The following is an 18,403-nucleotide window of genomic DNA, read 5'->3' on the forward strand; positions in this document are numbered from 1 at the left end:
TGTCTTTTTTTCATTTGACACTGTCCTGCACTCGTCTGTGCAGTGTGTTCTCGTGGAACTGTGGTGCAAACAGGAAGGCTTGTGGTTTTAACTTTGGGTACCATTGGGACACGTTTTGTTTAAAGCAGAAGTCAGAGTGCTTATGTAATTAGGAGTGCATCATCGGAGTGTTGCTCGTGGGCAAAGTGCAGATATTGAGTAATAATTGGTGTAAGTTGAAGGGGCAGATTGGGAGGGAGATGTGTGGAACTTGTTCCAAATGGTTAACATTGGTAAATATGTTACAATTCGAGATCTATGACAAATTTCACATTACATTTCCTCGTACTGTATATGAAGGGTATAATTTAGAGTTTGTAACCTGACAAATATAATTTGGAGAGGGAGCACATATAAATGTCACTTGATTGAAAGAACAGGTTTTTCTGCATTCTTGATTTGTAATGCTCAACCTGGGATTGTTTCTACTTTGCATGAAAATGTTATTTCTCTTCCTTTTTTCAATGGAGCTGAAAATGTCGGGTCGGGGGATCGGTACGCAGTGTCGTGTCGGGGGATCGGTACGCAGTGTCGTGTCGGGGGATCGGTACGCAGTGTCGTGTCGGGGGATCGGTACGCAGTGTCGTGTCGGGGGATTGGTACGCAGTGTCGGGTCGAGGGATCGGTATCTCCTATGTGATTTCCTATGTGATTAACAAGTACTAAAATGTTAATTTTATTTGATAAAGGTGTTGTTATGTGGATAAGTTTGAGTTTAGTATTATTTATATATGTATTTTTTGAACAAAATAATGTAAATTTTTTAATCACTCAATCGAGGTAGATCATTGAGGATGAGTAACTTCACGCCTTTTCAAAATGAACTTTGTTTTCGATGAGGTATTTTTAAACACAAGCGTCGATGAGGTATTTTTAAACACGAACGTCGATGAGGTAGTTTTAAACACGAGCGTCGATGGGGTATTTTTAAACACGAGCGTCGATGGGGTATTTTTAACACGAGCGTCGATGAGGTATTTTTAAACACAAGCGTCGATGAGGTATTTTTAAACACAAGCGTCGATGAGGTATTTTTAAACACGAACGTCGATGAGGTATTTTTAAACACGAGCGTCGATGGGGTATTTTTAAACACGAGCGTCGATGAGGTATTTTTAAACACGAGCGTGGATGAGGTGTTTTTAAACACGAGCGTGGATGAGGTATTTTTAAACTCGAACGTCGATGAGGTATTTTTAAACACGAACGTCGATGAGGTGTTTTTAAACACGAGCGTCGATGATGTATTTTTAAACACGAGCGTCGATGAGGTATTTTTAAACACGAACGTCAATGAGGTATTTTTAAACACGAGCGTCGATGAGGTATTTTTAAACACGAACGTCGATGAGGTATTTTTAAACACTAGTGTCGATGAGGTGTTTTTAAACACGAGCGTCGATGATGTATTTTTAAACACGAGCGTCGATGAGGTATTTTTAAACACGAACGTCAATGAGGTATTTTTAAACACGAACGTCAATGAGGTATTTTTAAACACGAACGTCGATGAGGTATTTTTAAACACGAACGTCGATGAGGTATTTTTAAACACTAGTGTCGATGAGGTATTTTTAAACACTAGTGTCGATGAGGTATTTTTAAACACGAACGTCGATGAGGTATTTTTAAACACGAACGTCGATGAGGTATTTTTAAACACGAGCGTCGATGAGGTATTTTTGAGACGTCATCCAACCATGTTTTTTTTACATCGAGGAATACTTGTCTTTTCCTTTGATGTCCATAGAATGGACTTTGCTTCCATTGTGTGTGATCTCCCTTTGATAGTGATCTTTCTCACGTCATCACAGAATCGTTTGTACTAAAATGGTGTGCCTTGTACACCTTTCTGTTCGATCAACGTTTATCGTACAATCATGAGTATTTTTCAAATGATGTCGGGTATTTACTTTATTTTGTAAAGTGGAATCATCATCATCATCATCATCATCATCAAATTTCCTATCATCGGTGAAACTCATCATCTTGGCATTACATTTCCATTGTTGACGTCTAAAAGGTACAAAGATGAAAAAGTGTATAATGCGGCATTTATTGTGGGATTAAACAAGTTTTAACAACGCTTGTTTGCATGCACTATAAGCTTGCTGTTGTAACGGTTGTGCAGATAACGATCTTCCTTTGTTGTTTACCTGCGAAAGGCAAGTCTATAAGTTATTATCCACTACTGGAGGCACCCGTCACCATACCTCAAACATCTATTGCCTTCTCCTGGCCCGACATCTTCTGCAGTCACGAGCCTCATTGACCGTTTGAAGTATACATCAAAGCAAATGCACATGATCAGGAAGCACAGGTACGCTTCATTAAAACAACCTCGTGGGGATATGAATATTCTCAAACGCTTCTCGACTCATGAGAGATCCAAAACGAGAAATGAAACTTTCTCGTAGTCTGTGGACGATTAATGGAACGCGTTGATGTACGAGTGGTGTTCAAAATGTTCTTGGAATGAGAATCGCAGTTGTCCTTTGTCCAAAGCACATTTTTATTTTTCAATGTGGTGTCCAACAACTTCAATGCACCTGCTCCATTTTCCTTCAAAGGTCACACTGTCTAACCCAGTACCTTTTGAAGTGTTCAGATTTTTCTTTCAGCGATATCTCCACTTCAGTCATGACTCATCATCGGTGAAACGGTGCTCACACAGGTGGTACCTCAGATGTCAGAATGAACAATGGTCACTCTGCGGCATGTCCAGGCTGTAAAGTAAGGGGAGGTAGTGATCCAGCCATTCAAAACTACATTCACGAAGGGTGGTTCGCATAACTTGGGCGTTGTACACAGACGTGTTTCCACAAAGAGGGACACACCTCTGGTCAACATCCCTCAGCGTTTGTCCTTGATGGCCTGGCACGATTTTTGCATCCGTATAATATTATCCTGTCCCATTTGGTTTCAGGATACCAATGGTGAAGCCATATTCCATCACTACTTATATTACAAGATTAACGATAGTCTGCCTGTTCTCCAGTGAAGAATTTAACAAGCTTGCAATTTATTCCAGCCATTGCTCTCGATCGTAAATGCGAAGGATTCAGCGACTCGTCTTGCCGATGCCTTAGATAGGTTCAACTTTATCAACTGCATGCGCATGATGGTAAACATGCTCTCTGGAGAAAGTCCAAGCTCTGTGACTATTTCTGCAATGATTTTGACTCGTCATCTGTGATCATTGCCTCGACCTGGACAATAGATTACGTGTCGGTCGTAACTACCGGACGTACAGGCTTGTGATGATTGTACACGGCTAATGTCGGCCTCCCACTTGGTGGCTACTGATAATACGAGGGAGTACTTTCCTCTTACATGGGCACCAAGAATTCGGATGACTCTTTTGAGGAAATATTTGATGACATCTCAATCTTGGTACAATGCATTGTTGCATGGCAGAGCAAACTTATGGATTTATTTCTTGCACAGACATGTGGTATTGTTGCACTATCAATGATTAAGTAAAATTTCTACATTATCATGACCATGGTAATGCTTCGTTGAATGCAGGGAGTGGGAGAAGGGGACTTTAAGACATTAGTATTGCAAGTCATTGGTTTTAAATACTTTTAATGGTCACAACTAATACTCGAACAGTCCAAAGCCTGACCTAAGCTGATTCCTGATGTTTAGTATCACTTCCCTCAAGGGCCCCAATGATAAATGTTTGGAATAGTTCAAGTGGTATGTAATCTGAAGTCAGTTTTATTGCTGTTTGACCCCCATGCCCCACTCCTCCCCACGCTTTGTTTGCCTCTCTTAATGAAGCAAAGACTTCACTGACCTTGTTTTAAAAATTAGCAATTGTACATGCTTGCCACAAAGTGGTTTCAAAATCATGGCTTTGCAGGTGCCTGACACACCTGTGATGATGCAACATGACTATTCTGTTTACCTGCTGTAAAGGTTTGGCTTGTGGTCAGCATCGCTAAATCGTATTCAAACCGTTTGATCATATCATACGTAATTTGGGTACGTATTTCTGCTTTTAGTGGAATTTGTAAGATGGACCAAAAAATAGAATATTATGAGTTATCCATGAGGCAAAATGTTGGCCTCGTTTGACCAAACAAGATTTTGTTGTTTCCGAGTGTGTCTTCCTGATCACTGAGCAGCACTTCTTGCCTGGCTTGTGCAACCTCTGCCTCCAAAGCTTGTGCGATCCAAAAGCAGAAGTGGTGTGTTTTTGGTGTAACATGAGAAGTAATTATTTTTTATCACCGATATATTTTAGTAATGAGAAACAAAGTTCAATCGTTTTTGTTGCAAAGCGACATGAAGCAAATGTTTGCCATATCTTCTGCAAGCACAAAATTTTCTCGACTTCGAAAACTGTGAACCTTATAAGCAGTGAAGATAAGATTCACTGAAACCATGATGGACGGAGGCACACTCATAACCTGTGTAATGTACGTTGTTGGTACGGTCAAGTATATTGATGACTGATTTTGTGTGCACAAAGCACTGGAATGAAAATTACTTTGTTCAAATGGATACAGGCCTAACGCCCTCGTTCAAAAGATTGTGAAATACCTATTTCTCAAACGCCACTTCCCTCGACCAAAAAGATGGTTAAAACCAGTTGAGGCAGAAAAAAGAATGATAAACTTCCTGGAAGAATATTTTGAGAATCATGCAAAAGTGGATAACGATTGACTTTCCTGATTTTATACGCTTGTGATGAAATAGTTTTGATGATTCCCAGTGCACCATTTATAGGCAATGGTTACATTTTTCTTCCAATAGCAAAACATGGAAGAGCGAGGTTGTAGAGAGAGGGTAGTTAAGGTAACACTGGCAGTTGGCAGAAGAGGGTAGAGGATGGATGATTGGATTGTTTGTTTGACTTGTAATCACTCCTAAACCGCTGGACGGAATGATTTAAAATTTGTTGGTTGGACTTGAGGTATGCCCGGGAAGGTTTTCGGCATTATGATAATTCATAGTCGTGGGGGTCCGGGAGGTTTGGACATGGGGTGCAAATTCTCTGTGAAAAGGCGTATGGTGTTGTACCGCTCCCGGAAGGAGAGTGCTTTACAAGTCCCAGTGGTTTGCAGTATTATATAATAGGATCTCTGCGTGAAAACCTTGAATAATCCTTGAAAGAAAACCTTGAAAATATAGAACACATATTTAAGTGTGTGTGTGTGTGTGTGTGTGTGTGTGTGTGTGTGTGTGTGTGTGTGTGTGTGTGTGTGTGTGTGTGTGTGTGTGTGCGTGCGTGCGTGCGTGCGTGCGTGTGTGTGTGTGTGTCCTCCATAACTCCCAAACCATAAATCCTAGCAGCCAGAAACTTTGCATGCACACGAAGAAAACTCCAAGGAAGTGCAAGAGTGAAAATTGTGTGTTTGGGTTAATTAAAACACCCCTTTTGAGCATAATTAATGGCCTTATTTATTTATATCCCTGATCAGGCGATCCTCGGCCACCTCACTGTCTGGGGTCTTAATGCGTATCCTGGGTAACCTCGTTGGGGTCTGAAGCCGCCATGTTTTTTTTGGCCTGCTCAACCATGCCTTGACCTGGAACAGGCCACAACGATTTCTTAGCAATAAAGTATTTTTTTCTTCACTTTCCTCACTCCTATCAAATGCCTGTTCATCACAGCTACGGATCGCTGGATATATTGCAATGCTTATACTGTAAACGCCTGGAGACGCCAGCATTCGTGGCTTTATTTAATTTGTGTGTATAAATAACCGAGAGAATCTCTTAAATGAAGCATTATCAGAAAATGTAAGCTGCAGATTTGAAAGCAGTTCCGACTCCGTAAAAGTGTTGATTTGTCCAATTTGGCCATTGCACGAGCGTTTCCGGGTGCATTGTTAAATCGACGGCAGTTGGTAATCGCTTGCAAAGCCAGGCGTTCCGTTGGAGTGCTTGCTTGAGTGCTTCAGCCACTTACTGAGCTGTGCATCGCAGTTCGTGTCCCGATCGGGGATGTACAGTTGACTGTTGCTCCACGTTAGAGGTACGTATACAGCACACACAAACGTACAAATGGGTAGATTTGAATCTGCACGGACTCTCTGCGGGTGTGTTTACCTCATGACTGTTTAAACCGCCGATTTGGTTGCATTGTGATTAAAAATCTGATTGTTTAAAGTTTCGTCATGAATTAACTTTGGTAGCTCAAGGCAGTAAGGTCACAAACAAAAACAACTTTTGGTTTTATATATCGAGATGGACAACCTATTTTACTTTTGCAGCCTCTTCTTCCTCTTCTGGGAGGTGGCATCACTGTTTTTTTTTTTCTTCCATTGACCAACTTGCAGTGCGATATCTCAGCAAAGCCATGGCTAATAGAGAAATGCTCAACCAGAAGCTCATTCAAGGTTATGGGATAGCTCACCCAGAAACGTCCAAAAAGTCCTTTTACAGCTCGTTTTAATATTCAACAAAAAGGTCGTCACATAACAGCTCTGGAAACACCCCACCGCCAACCCGCAATAAGTGTAGAACTCAATAATGTTTGGACGTCCACCCACCCCCACCAAACTCCAAACCCCAGCCCCCACGTGTTACGTACGTCATTTTTGAATGCCCCCTCAGATAAGGCATCGTTAAGAGGTCGGAGATATCGATCATATTGTAAGAAATGAAATACATCTCGCCTGTGATTGAATATTTCTGTGATAGTGACCAGAAACCATTTGAATTTTTTTTTAATTGGTTGCCAAGGTTACCGGCTCCACCCACTACGATATTTCGTCACTGAATTTTTACACTGAATTCACATTTTTACCGACAATACACACTCTGAAAAAACTTCTCATTTGAGGTGAGACATCTATGATGAAATTAATCAAACATCTACGATCAAAAATCAAATCACGATGTTAAAGAGCAGGTTGCGGGTCACCAAATATGTTCTGAAAATTTATCAATATGATTATATGTGCATTAAATAGTTTGATGCAAACTATTGTGTTTGCCGAACTATTGGGAAAATTAATGAAATTTAACTCCGAAGTTGTTATTTCTCGAGGCTGTTGAAAAAAACAGCCGTGTGCCATATGTGGATGGTGACGTCACATTCTCCAAAACAAAGCGGAAGCTCGCTCTTTCATTGAAGAAGTGTCCAGTTGAGCGGGCCGTTCTTTCGCTTTTTTTGAGCTTGCAACTGTCTATATTATCCTTTTTTATTTTGAATTATTGTAGAACAAAGTTATTTGGATATTTGTACATCATGCCTCGTACGTGTGTCGTCATGTTTTGCGAAAGTGGCTGGAAAACAGGTAATCGCTCCCCCCGATTCCCGAAGGAATCAAACATTCGCTGACAGTGGATAAGATTTGTACAAACAAAACGGGCGAATTTTCCCTGCCTTTTAAACTTTTAAACAATATCTTTGTGGAAAAAGCGCTGCAGCCTAACATCTCGTCAAGGTGCCCTAGGCCCTGCTCGCCATCGAACATAAACCTTATAAAATATCGGAATTTTACAAACTTCACAACAACCAAGTGTTAAGCATCCTAAGCGACTGCAAAAACCGAAAACAGAATTTGAATTGACTTTAAAACGAACCCGCAACGTCGATCGAAGCAAAAATCTCAATTCACCACAGGAATTCACGGCATTATTTAAAATTATTTTGTCAAAATCATAAAACCGTAATATTCAGCCATCCACGAACAATCTTTACATAATCCGACAGTGTAACAAGTCAGGCACGTGATGATAACCTTTATTGAGATGAAAAATGATTTTTAAACCTCATCTTTGTGGAAAAAGCGCCACGGCCTTGATCTCGCCAAGGCGCCCGCGGCCATACGCGCCAGGTGCCCTCAACTTGAAACATTCATAACTCGACGAATAAAAGCTCAAATTGCACCAAACTTACCTTATTCTTGCGAGCTCACATTCCCTGTTAGTGGGTGAACAATCCAACGCTTGGCGAATTCTGCTTCGCAATGATAGGAAGAGCCGACATTGAAGGATCAAAAAGCGACGTCGCTATTGAAGCTTGGCCGCCACACGCCAGTTATCTCTGTGGTAACTTTTCTGACACCTCTTGCTTAAATCCCAAAAAGTCAAAAGGATCGCGAGGCCACGCTTTCACGGTCTGTATTCGTACTGAAAATCAAGATAAAGCGAGCTTTCGCCCTTCTGCTCCACGGGAGGTTTCCGTCCTCCCTGAGCTGGTAGTCAGTCCTGCCACTTGTACACAAAATAGGCCGTTTTCTTCCACTTGCAAGTGGCTCAAATTTATATGGCTCAGGGCCAGAAACTCCATAGTATAAATTCCCATCATTCTCCGACTCGTCAATATCGGAATGAAAACACTTAATTTCATCGCCGCTGAAATCACTCTCTGAATCGCATCTCGCCATTGTTCACATGCTGTTTCCGAATGTTCACGAAGTTTTCGGAGAACGTGACATCATAGCATCTTTGGTAACTTCCAGACTGTTTTTCGATCACTGACAATTGTTTTGACTTAAAAGTTAATTTTTGCATATTTTGAGTTTCAATTGTAAGAAAATAATTGCCCAACGATTATTAATGTGCTTACAACCTTCAAAACACGCGAAGTCATCAGCGACCCAAAACCTACTCTTTAACTCGGTTCTTTTAAACGACACAATGCATGTATATTTATTTGGTGAAGTTAGCTACGATGGCATCCCTTCCCCCCCCCCTACAAACTCTTCATTCTTGAGCGTTACGTCTTTAAATGCCCAATACAATTACCTTTAAATCGGTGTGTGGATTGTGTTTGCACTGTGTTCGGTTTTTCAATGATTCACGCCTTTGAGAGAACACGTGACTCCTTCGCCAAATTTTACTGATCATGGTAAGGTCTTAATTGACAGTTATTTTTCACATTTGATACTATATTTGACGATCAGAGGTTACCACCGACCCAAATATATCGGCATCCGGGTTGAAATCCGAAAGAAAATGGGGGTTTTTTTATGAAGCATTGTATATATGGATCTACTTTTGCTGAGATGGCGGCAGGTGGCAGCTCGGGTGTTTATAAATTATGAATTGTGAGAAAAAGACATTTTACAACCCCTATTTAGGTACACCGTGGTAAATAATATGATCCTATAAAGTTTTGTGGCGTTTAACCTGAGAAGCTCAGAGGAGTGGGATCACACAAACAAACAAACAAACAAACAAACAAACAAACAAACATCCAACCATTTTGTTTATCTGTATTAATATTTCGGCACGCCCCTTTTTTTTGTTCCACCATCAGATTTTTGTTACTGCATGAAATGAAACAAGCTTTGACATATATAGTAATCTGATGGTGGAAAATCTGATGGTGGAACAAAAAAAGGGGCGTGCCGAAATATTAATATAGATTATATTATTGTCTTCCTTAAGAGGCCCTTCAAAATTCGTTTTGATGATTATGGTAGTTAAACAGTTCATGTTCTCCATTTGCAAAATGGGAGGAATTGAATTATTGCACAAAAAAGAAAAAAAATGTTTCCCATTTTTTCGAGGACCACTCAGATGAGTTCGTAAAACCTTTTGTAGAGTATGTTATTATTAATCACTAAACGCCATAGTAAATTGCTCATGTTATTGAGCTGTCAATAAGCTATCAATCATAGACATATAATAAACTCACTTGAGTATTCATATCTCTGTTTCAATGCGTAATATCAAGCGGTACCTTCATGATGACCAAATAAAACCGGTCTCGATGTCCGTCCGTCCGTCCGTATATCTGTTCACAATCAAACCGGTCGTGATGCATTTTAAGGCTTTCCGAGAGCTTTGGAGAGATTACCTACACTCCCGCACAGTGCTGTTTTTATTATTCCTACTGCACTTCATTAGAACATTCTCATGGATGGATGCACAGATCCCAGGAGAACAACTATAGCTGCACAGAACAATTCATATTATCGATGGATAAAAATGATATTTAATTGATATTACAATAAATTGTTTATTTAAAATATCTTCAAATTTTGTGAGTTTTTAGTTTGTTGTGAAATATTAGGTCCTCGGGTCTCCGCATAGTGGCGTACAGGCTTAAGTCGTACTTCTGTTTACTACCGTAGAAAATCACAGAACCATCCGATCGACATGCTGTTAACCGTTTCAGAATCTGCTAAAATCTACAAGATATGAATATGTACACGAAACTGATCCGGCCTTTTGGATCACTTTAAAGTAGGGTGCCCTGTAATTTTAATCCGCTCTATGGATCCTCTGGAACTCACGAATGGTACACGTTGTGTAGTCACTAAACTACGTGGTAATGTCATCGAAGTGGAGCTACTGCGGGACAGTCGAAGGGGAAAACCTGAATGATAATAATCAATGGATAAAAATGATATTATATATTATTTGAAATACATTCATGTTATCTGTCTTTTACCATATGTTGCCAGTGATGCCCATCCAAGACGGGCACCTTTACTAGTATGTATATAAGTGTGTATATACATATTGATACAAGTTGAGTTCTGGAAGGGCAGCATGATTGTGCTGAATAAGAATTGTTTTTGTGGTCATATTTATTTTCTCTTTGGGTTTGCTTGTTCATTTTTTTATTTTATTGATTGATTTATTTTTTGTATACAATGTTCAGGTTCATGGAGGAGCTAGAGAAAGAGCATCAGTGAAACATTTTGCAAATTGTGATTTAATCAAGTCATTCATGATTTTCTGTATTTCATGAACATTTAAAAAATGCATTCTGTGTTGCCCGAACGTTTGTCTGATTCGTTTAATCTTGTGCATTGACTTTTGTCGCCTTTATGAAAATTCGTTTAGTTGTGAGATTGTGAAGTTGTTGAAGTCCAAAGTGCTTTAATTGCACCCTCCACGTGCCTCCTCTTTCCTGGTTTCCCGTTTCAGCTCTTTAGAGAAGTTAAAATCATGAAGACTCTGAACCACCCGAATATCGGTAAGTGCATTTCCAAGTGAATTCAATGATATTGCTTCCATGGAATGTGATGATGTAACGTATTGGCTTTCCCTCCCCATCATGTACTCACTGTGCTGGTCACATGTCATGGGATGATTTAGATTACTTGCCGCCTTTCCCCATCATGTGCTCACCGTGCCGGTCACGTCAAGGGGATGATGCACATCGTCTTTGTTTCAATGGCAGTTAATACCATGCAATGAAATGCATATGGACGGCAGTGCCACATTAATATTGTTGCAGCTCTGAAAAGCCGGCACTCCCCCAAGGTAATGGCATCAAACATACAGCGGTCCCGAGACAGTTATTTTATTTTCATTTGTTCAGTTAGCCCTTCCATTATGTCTCGTGGGTATATGGGACAAGATGCGTTGCCCAGGGCTTTTAGTTAGTTCTTCAATCCCCCTTTGCTATTTCTTTCACCGATTTCACTTTAACTTCACACACGACCTCGTCACGCATGCATGCACACCATACCAGACAGGAACGAACACCACAGCAGCTTCATGAGCATACGCGTGCCATTTACCAACGGGCACTTCACCTCAGACCTTCACCATGCTCACCACGACACTACAACCCTCACCATAATCATCACAATGCCTCATAAAAATCACCCACAGTAACGTACGCTCAATCTCCTTGCCACAATCACCACAGACGCTTCAGTCTCTTCACCACAACCGCTCCCATCGCTTCAACGTTCTTACCACAAACACCATAATGCTTTCCCCACCTCACTACAACCGCCACAACTGCAGTTCCCTGGACGCTCACCACAGTCCTTTGGGATGCCAGGGAACAGAGGACATTGTAAGTCAGAACACTTTGGTGTGTAACTCGAGGCGCAAATGTGCGCTGTGACTCGTTCAATGACGTCTGGATAGCCTTGGCGCTCCGCTAAATAACAACACTCGAATGGAGCCCAGCGCACGTTCATAGCCAGAGAGTGCTCCCAGAAACCCGTGCTCCATAAAGATCTCGAAGCTCTGTTGTGGGGCCGAGCCCTGGAGAAAATTAAACCATTTTCGCCTCCTGAGTTTGGTGGGGTGAGGCGACTCTTCAGAGTGGCGTCTGCGCACCAACAAGGACGCTCGGAAACCCCTATAGGACCCTTTGATCTGATCTCTAGCTCCTCCTTCGCCCAGGCACTATAAAATAGTGACAGAGGTCGCCACGAGAGACACTTTTCGAGCGACAGACACTCTCCGAGTCATTTTGGGACTCATCGGTCCAACTCACTCACCAAGCCCAAGCCAACAGCATCAGACACTTACCGAACCGAGAGAGCAGCGTGAGTTACAGAGACCGAGCCAAGCGAGCAGTTACCGGGTCGTTGCCGGGACATCACCGGGTCATCAGCGCTCACCTTCCGCTGCATTCCACAGCCAATAATCATTATCATTAACATTTACAGACTTTCTCACATGCCACGTTAAGCTATCATCTTGCACATCTGTCTCTCCCATCTACTGTCTCATCTGAAGATGCAACTCACGAAGAAAAAAAAAACAGACAGATGCGCACTCCTGCACTTCTCTCCTGTATCACATGTGCATGACATTTAAATCCCTTTTTCACCTCCCATTCACACACCATAGACACCCCTAGATTTTTTCCCCCTCCTCCCCCTTCTTCGGCGACTGGGAAGCACAGGTCCGTCGGCCGTGCCAGTTATTGAACGAGGTGGAAAATCCTTCAACTGCTTCTCCTCTTTCTGAACTCTAATTTCCTCGGGTGTGTGTTTGATGGCACCTGTAATGTTTGCATAAGATAAGAATGTGCAAGTTCATTATATCGGTTTGGCTCTGCTGTGTCGTCTTTTTTGTCCATAATTACATTCCTTTTGCCGCACCGTACAAATCCTTGTTTTCCCTTCTGTACACATTGTAATAAAACCCTTCATTGTGCCACATGACCTTTCCATGCTCTTGCTTATGAATAAATTGCTTTTGTTATAAATGTACCCAGCTCGTTTAGTCTTTTCCTTCATTGGTCCACCATGGGAAGCACGTTAGTTTAGCTAGGAAGTTCTTCCCCACCGAATTTGCTCTTGTTGGCCAGTGCTCACTCACTGTAGTCTGCGTGTGCACTGAGGGCACGAGACCGCAATTGGTTCGGCCATCCACAGGTAAGGTATCGTGCGAATGCCAAAAGTGTCAATTGGCGTTCGTGCTTGCTTAACAACCTACTCGTGTGCAGAGTTATCTGTGCCCGGTGGCCTCAGAATCGGGCGTTCGAGAGAGACTTGAGTGCTTCCCCTTGTGGCGAACCTCAAACCCCAAGTCTGTCATGTTGTTATTATTATTATCGTTATAATAATAAATTATGATGATGATGTAATGAACAAACTTCACATCTCAGTCACCATTCAGATACAACCTTGTCTTGTGCTCTCAGTTCACACATATCATCACATGCCACAAACGATCTCTTTGAAATCACGACTTACTCCTTTCCCTTCACCGATTTATAATCCACTGGGGTTTACTGTACTAACTGTTTTCTTAAGATAAGTTGCCACCTTGAGAGTCGTGACTTAACTTGTTGTAGCAGATTAGTTTGTGACGTTTGTAGTGTTTCATTTAGAGTTCCCTACAGTCATAAAGTGTTGCATTCAATTATTGTTGTTGTAGTTTAGGTAGGCAGTCGGGATTAAAATATTCCTCAGAAAGTTACCCTTCAATCTCCTGTCGGATGTAGGTTTCATCCGTAAAACAACACTAAGGGCATATTAGCATCTTTATTTCTTTTCTGCCATGACACCCTCCGTTACTTTACCAGTGCATTTGCTGTGGTGCCTCAAGGTGGACATTTAACAGATGGTACACTTGATCTGGCTTTAGATGGTGCACTTGATCTTCCTCCAGGTGGTCCATTTGATCTTGCTCTAGGTGCAAACATTATCTTGCTCTATGTGGTGCACTTGATCTTGCTGCGACACTTGATGTTGCTCTGGGGGGTGCACTTGATCTCGCTTTAGGTGGTGCACTTTAGGTGGTGCACTTGATCTTGCTCTTTGTGGTGCACTTGATCTTACTTTATGTGGTGCACTTGATCTTGCTCTATGTGGTGCACTTGAGTTTACTTTATGTGGTGCACTTGATTTTGCTCTCTGTGGTGCACTTGATTTTGCTCTCTGTGGTGCACTTGATCTTGCTCTATGTGGTGCACTTGATCTTGCTCTTTGTGGTGCACTTGATCTTGCTCTTTATGGTGCATTTGATCTTGCTCTTTGTGGTGCACTTGATCTTGCTCTTTGTGGTGCATTTGATCTTGCTCTTTGTGGTGCACTTCATCATGCTCTTTCTGGTGCACTTGATCTTGCTCTCTGTGGCGCACTTGATCTTACTTTATGTGGTGCACTTGATCTTACTTTATGTGGTGCACTTGATCTTGCTGTATGTGGTGCACTTGATCTTGCTCTATGTGGTGCACTTGATCTTGCTCTATGTGGTGCACTTGATCTTGCTCTATGTGGTGCACTTGATCTTTCTCTTTGTGGTGCACTTGATCTTTCTCTTTGTGGTGCATTTGATCACGCTCTTTCTGGTGCACTTGATCTTGCTCTATGTGGTGCACTTGATCTTGCTCTATGTGGTGCACGTGATCTTGCTCTTTGTGGTGCACTTGATCTTGCTCTATGTGGTCCACTTGATCTTGCTCTATGTGGTGCACTTGATCTTGCTCTCTGTGGTGCACTTGATCTTGCTCTTTGTGGTGCATTTGATCATGCTCTTTCTGGTGCACTTGATCTTGCTGTATGTGGTGCACTTGATCTTGCTCAATGTGGTGCACTTGATCTTGCTGTATGTGGTGCACTTGATCTTGCTCTTTGTAGTGCACTTGATCTTGCTCTTTGTGGTGCACTTGATCTTGCTCTATGTGGTGCACTTGATCTTGCTCTATGTGGTGCACTTGATCTTGCTCTATGTGGTGCACTTGATCTTGCTCTTTGTGGTGCACTTGATCATGCTCTTTCTGGTGCACTTGATCTTGCTCTCTGTGGTGTACTTGATCTTGCTCTATGTGGTGCACTTGATCTTGCTCTATGTGGTGCACTTGATCTTGCTCTTTGTGGTGCATTTGATCTTGCTCTTTCTGTTGCACTTGATCTTGCTCTCTGTGGTGCACTTGATCTTGCTCCATGTGGTGCACTTGATCTTGCTCTATGTGGTGCACTTGATCTTGCTCTTTGTGGTGCATTTGATCTTGCTTTTTGTGGTGCATTTGATCTTGCTCTTTGTGGTGCATTCATCATGCTCTTTCTGGTGCACTTGATCTTGCTCTCTGTGGTGCACTTGATCTTGCTCTTTGTGGTGCATTTGATCATGCTCTTTCTGGTGCACTTGATCTAGCTCTATGTGGTGCACTTGATCTTGCTCTATGTGGTGCACTTGATCTTGCTCTTTGTGGTGCATTTGATCATGCTCTTTCTGGTGCACTTGATCTTGCTGTATGTGGTGCACTTGATCTTGCTGTATGTGGTGCACTTGATCTTGCTCTATGTGGTGCACTTGATCTTACTCTATGTGGTGCACTTGATCTTGCTGTATGTGGTGCACTTGATCTTGCTCTATGTGGTGCACCTGATCTTGCTCTTTATGGTGCACTTCATCTTGCTATAGGTGATGCAGTTGATCTTGCTCTTTGTGGTGCATTTGATCTTGCTCTTTGTGGTGCACTTCATCATGCTCTTTCTGTTGCACTTGATCTTGCTCTCTGTGGTGCACTTGATCTTGCTCCATGTGGTGCACTTGATCTTGCTCTATGTGGTGCACTTGATCTTGCTCTTTGTGGTGCATTTGATCTTGCTTTTTGTGGTGCATTTGATCTTGCTCTTTGTGGTGCATTCATCATGCTCTTTCTCGTGCACTTGATCTTGCTCTCTGTGGTGCACTTGATCTTGCTCTTTGTGGTGCATTTGATCATGCTCTTTCTGGTGCACTTGATCTTGCTCTATGTGGTGCACTTGATCTTGCTCTATGTGGTGCACTTGATCTTGCTCTTTGTGGTGCATTTGATCATGCTCTTTGTGGTGCACTTGATCTTGCTGTATGTGGTGCACTTGATCTTGCTGTATGTGGTGCACTTGATCTTGCTCTATGTGGTGCACTGGATCTTACTCTATGTGGTGCACTTGATCTTGCTGTATGTGGTGCACTTGATCTTGCTGTATGTGGTGCACTTGATCTTGCTGTATGTGGTGCACTTGATCTTGCTCTTTATGGTGCACTTCATCTTGCTATAGGTGATGCAGTTGATCTTGCTCTTTGTGGTGCACTTAATCTTGCTCTCGGTGATGCAGTTGATCTTGCTCTATGTGGTACACTTGATCTTGCTCTCTGTGGTGCACTTGATCTTCCTCTATGTGGTGCACTTGATCTTGCTCCATGTGGTGCATTTGATCATGCTCTTTGTGGTGCACTTGATCTTGCTGTATGTGGTGCACTTGATCTTGCTCTATGTGGTGCACTTCATCTTGCTCTTTGTGGTGCATTGATCTTGCTATAGGTGATGCAGTTGATCTTGCTCTTTATGGTCCACTTGATCTTGCTATAGGTGATGCAGTTGATCTTGCTCTTTGTGGTGCACTTGATCTTGCTATAGGTGATGCAGTTGATCTTGCTCTTTGTGGTGCACTTAATCTTGCTCTCGGTGATGCAGTTGATCTTGCTCTATGTGGTACACTTGATCTTGCTCTCTGTGGTGCACTTGATCTTCCTCTATGTGGTGCACTTGATCTTGCTCCATGTGGTGCACTTGATCTTGCTCCTGATGGCACACATGATCTTCCTCTATATGGAACACTTGCTGTTTATTGTGGATTTTATACTCTTTTACGTTTGATGATTGATGTTCTCCATTGGGCACTTGATGGTGATCACCGTTGTACACTTGATGATGATCACGATTGTACACTTGATGGTGATCACCGTTGTACACTTGATGGTGATCACCGTTGTACACTTGATGGTGATCACCGTTGTACACTTGATGGTGATCACCGTTGTACACTTGATGGTGATCACCGTTGTACACTTGATGGTGATCACCGTTGTACACTTGATGGTGATCACCGTTGTACACTTGATGGTGATCACCGTTGTACACTTGATGGTGATCACCGTTGTACACTTCATGATGATCACCTCTGTACACTTGATGGTGATCACCGTTGTGCACTTGATGGTGATCACCGTTGTGCACTTGATGGTGATCACCGTTGTACACTTGATGATGATCACCATTGTACACTTGATGTTCCTTGTCATACACTTGATGTTCCTTGTCGCACACTTGATGTTCCTTGTTGCACACTTGATGTTCCTTGTTGTACACTTGATGTTTCTTGTTGTACACTTGATGTTTCTTGTTGTACACTTGATGTTCCTTGTTGCACACTTGATGTTCCTTGTTGCACACTTGATGTTCCTTGTTGCACACTTGATGTTCCTTGTTGTACACTTGATGTTCCTTGTTGCACACTTGATGCTTCTTGTTGTACACTTGATGTTCCTTGTTGCACACTTGATGTTCCTTGTTGTACACTTGATGTTCCTTGTTGTACACTTGATGTTCCTTGTTGTACACTTGATGTTCCTTGTTGTACACTTCATGATCTTTATTGTACACTTGATGTTCCTTGTTGTACACTTGTTGATCTTTATTGTACACTTGATGTCCCTTGTTGTACACTTGATGTCCCTTGTTGTACACTTGATGTCCCTTGTTGTACACTTGATGTCCCTTGTTGTACACTTGATGTTCCTTGTTGTACACTCGATGATCTTTATTGTACACTTGATGTTCCTTGTTGTACACTTGATGTTCCTTGTTGTACAGTACACTTGATGTGCCTTGTTGTACACTTGTTGATCTTTATTGTACACCTGATGTTCCTTGTTGTACACTTGATGATCCTTGTTGTACACTTGTTGATCTTTATTGTACACTTGATGTTCCTTGTTGTACAGTTCACTTGATGATCTATGTTGTACACTTGATGTTCCTTGTTGTACACTTGATGTTCCTTGTTGTAGACTTGATGCTCCTTGTTGTACACATGATGTTCCTTGTTGTACACTTGATGTTTCTTGTTGTACAGTACACTTGATCTTGGTCTATGTAGTGCATTTGATTTTGCTTTTCAATTCCAGTTTTGACGAATTTTCTGTACATGAAGCTCCAAACTATGATTATATGATATGCCATATGATGCAAGATTGTAAATGGTTGATGGAGAACAGGAAACTGGGTTGGATTTGTGAATGGTCACGTTGCAGGATGCAAAGCAGTGACTGGTTGAGTTGGCAGTGTTTCATTGTGTTTTGTTTTTATGTGAATGTACATTTGAGAAAGGACTGGAGTGGTTATCTAATCTTTCTTAACGTCGACACATAGTACTGTGATGTCATTTCCCCTCTTATCATTCATGCCAAAACC

The 18,403-nt window shown here is 41.9% G+C and overlaps 1 protein-coding gene across 3 annotated transcripts in view; it reads left to right on the forward strand.

Annotated features, from left to right (window-relative positions):
* The window catches only part of LOC147022550 (MAP/microtubule affinity-regulating kinase 3-like), a 145,052-nt gene that overhangs the window by 18,778 nt on the left and 107,871 nt on the right, over window positions 1-18,403 (forward strand). For all 3 annotated transcript variants that reach the window (XM_085887237.1, XM_085887235.1, XM_085887238.1), the window contains exon 4: window positions 10,888-10,936. In XM_085887237.1, coding sequence (XP_085743363.1) covers window positions 10,888-10,936 — 49 coding nt within the window. The remainder of the gene's footprint in view (window positions 1-10,887; window positions 10,937-18,403) is intronic.

This window comes from Eptatretus burgeri, chromosome 7 (assembly GCF_056783735.1).
Source record: "Eptatretus burgeri isolate ZD-2024b chromosome 7, Ebu_testis_v1, whole genome shotgun sequence".
NCBI classification, from domain to species: domain Eukaryota; kingdom Metazoa; phylum Chordata; class Myxini; order Myxiniformes; family Myxinidae; genus Eptatretus; species Eptatretus burgeri.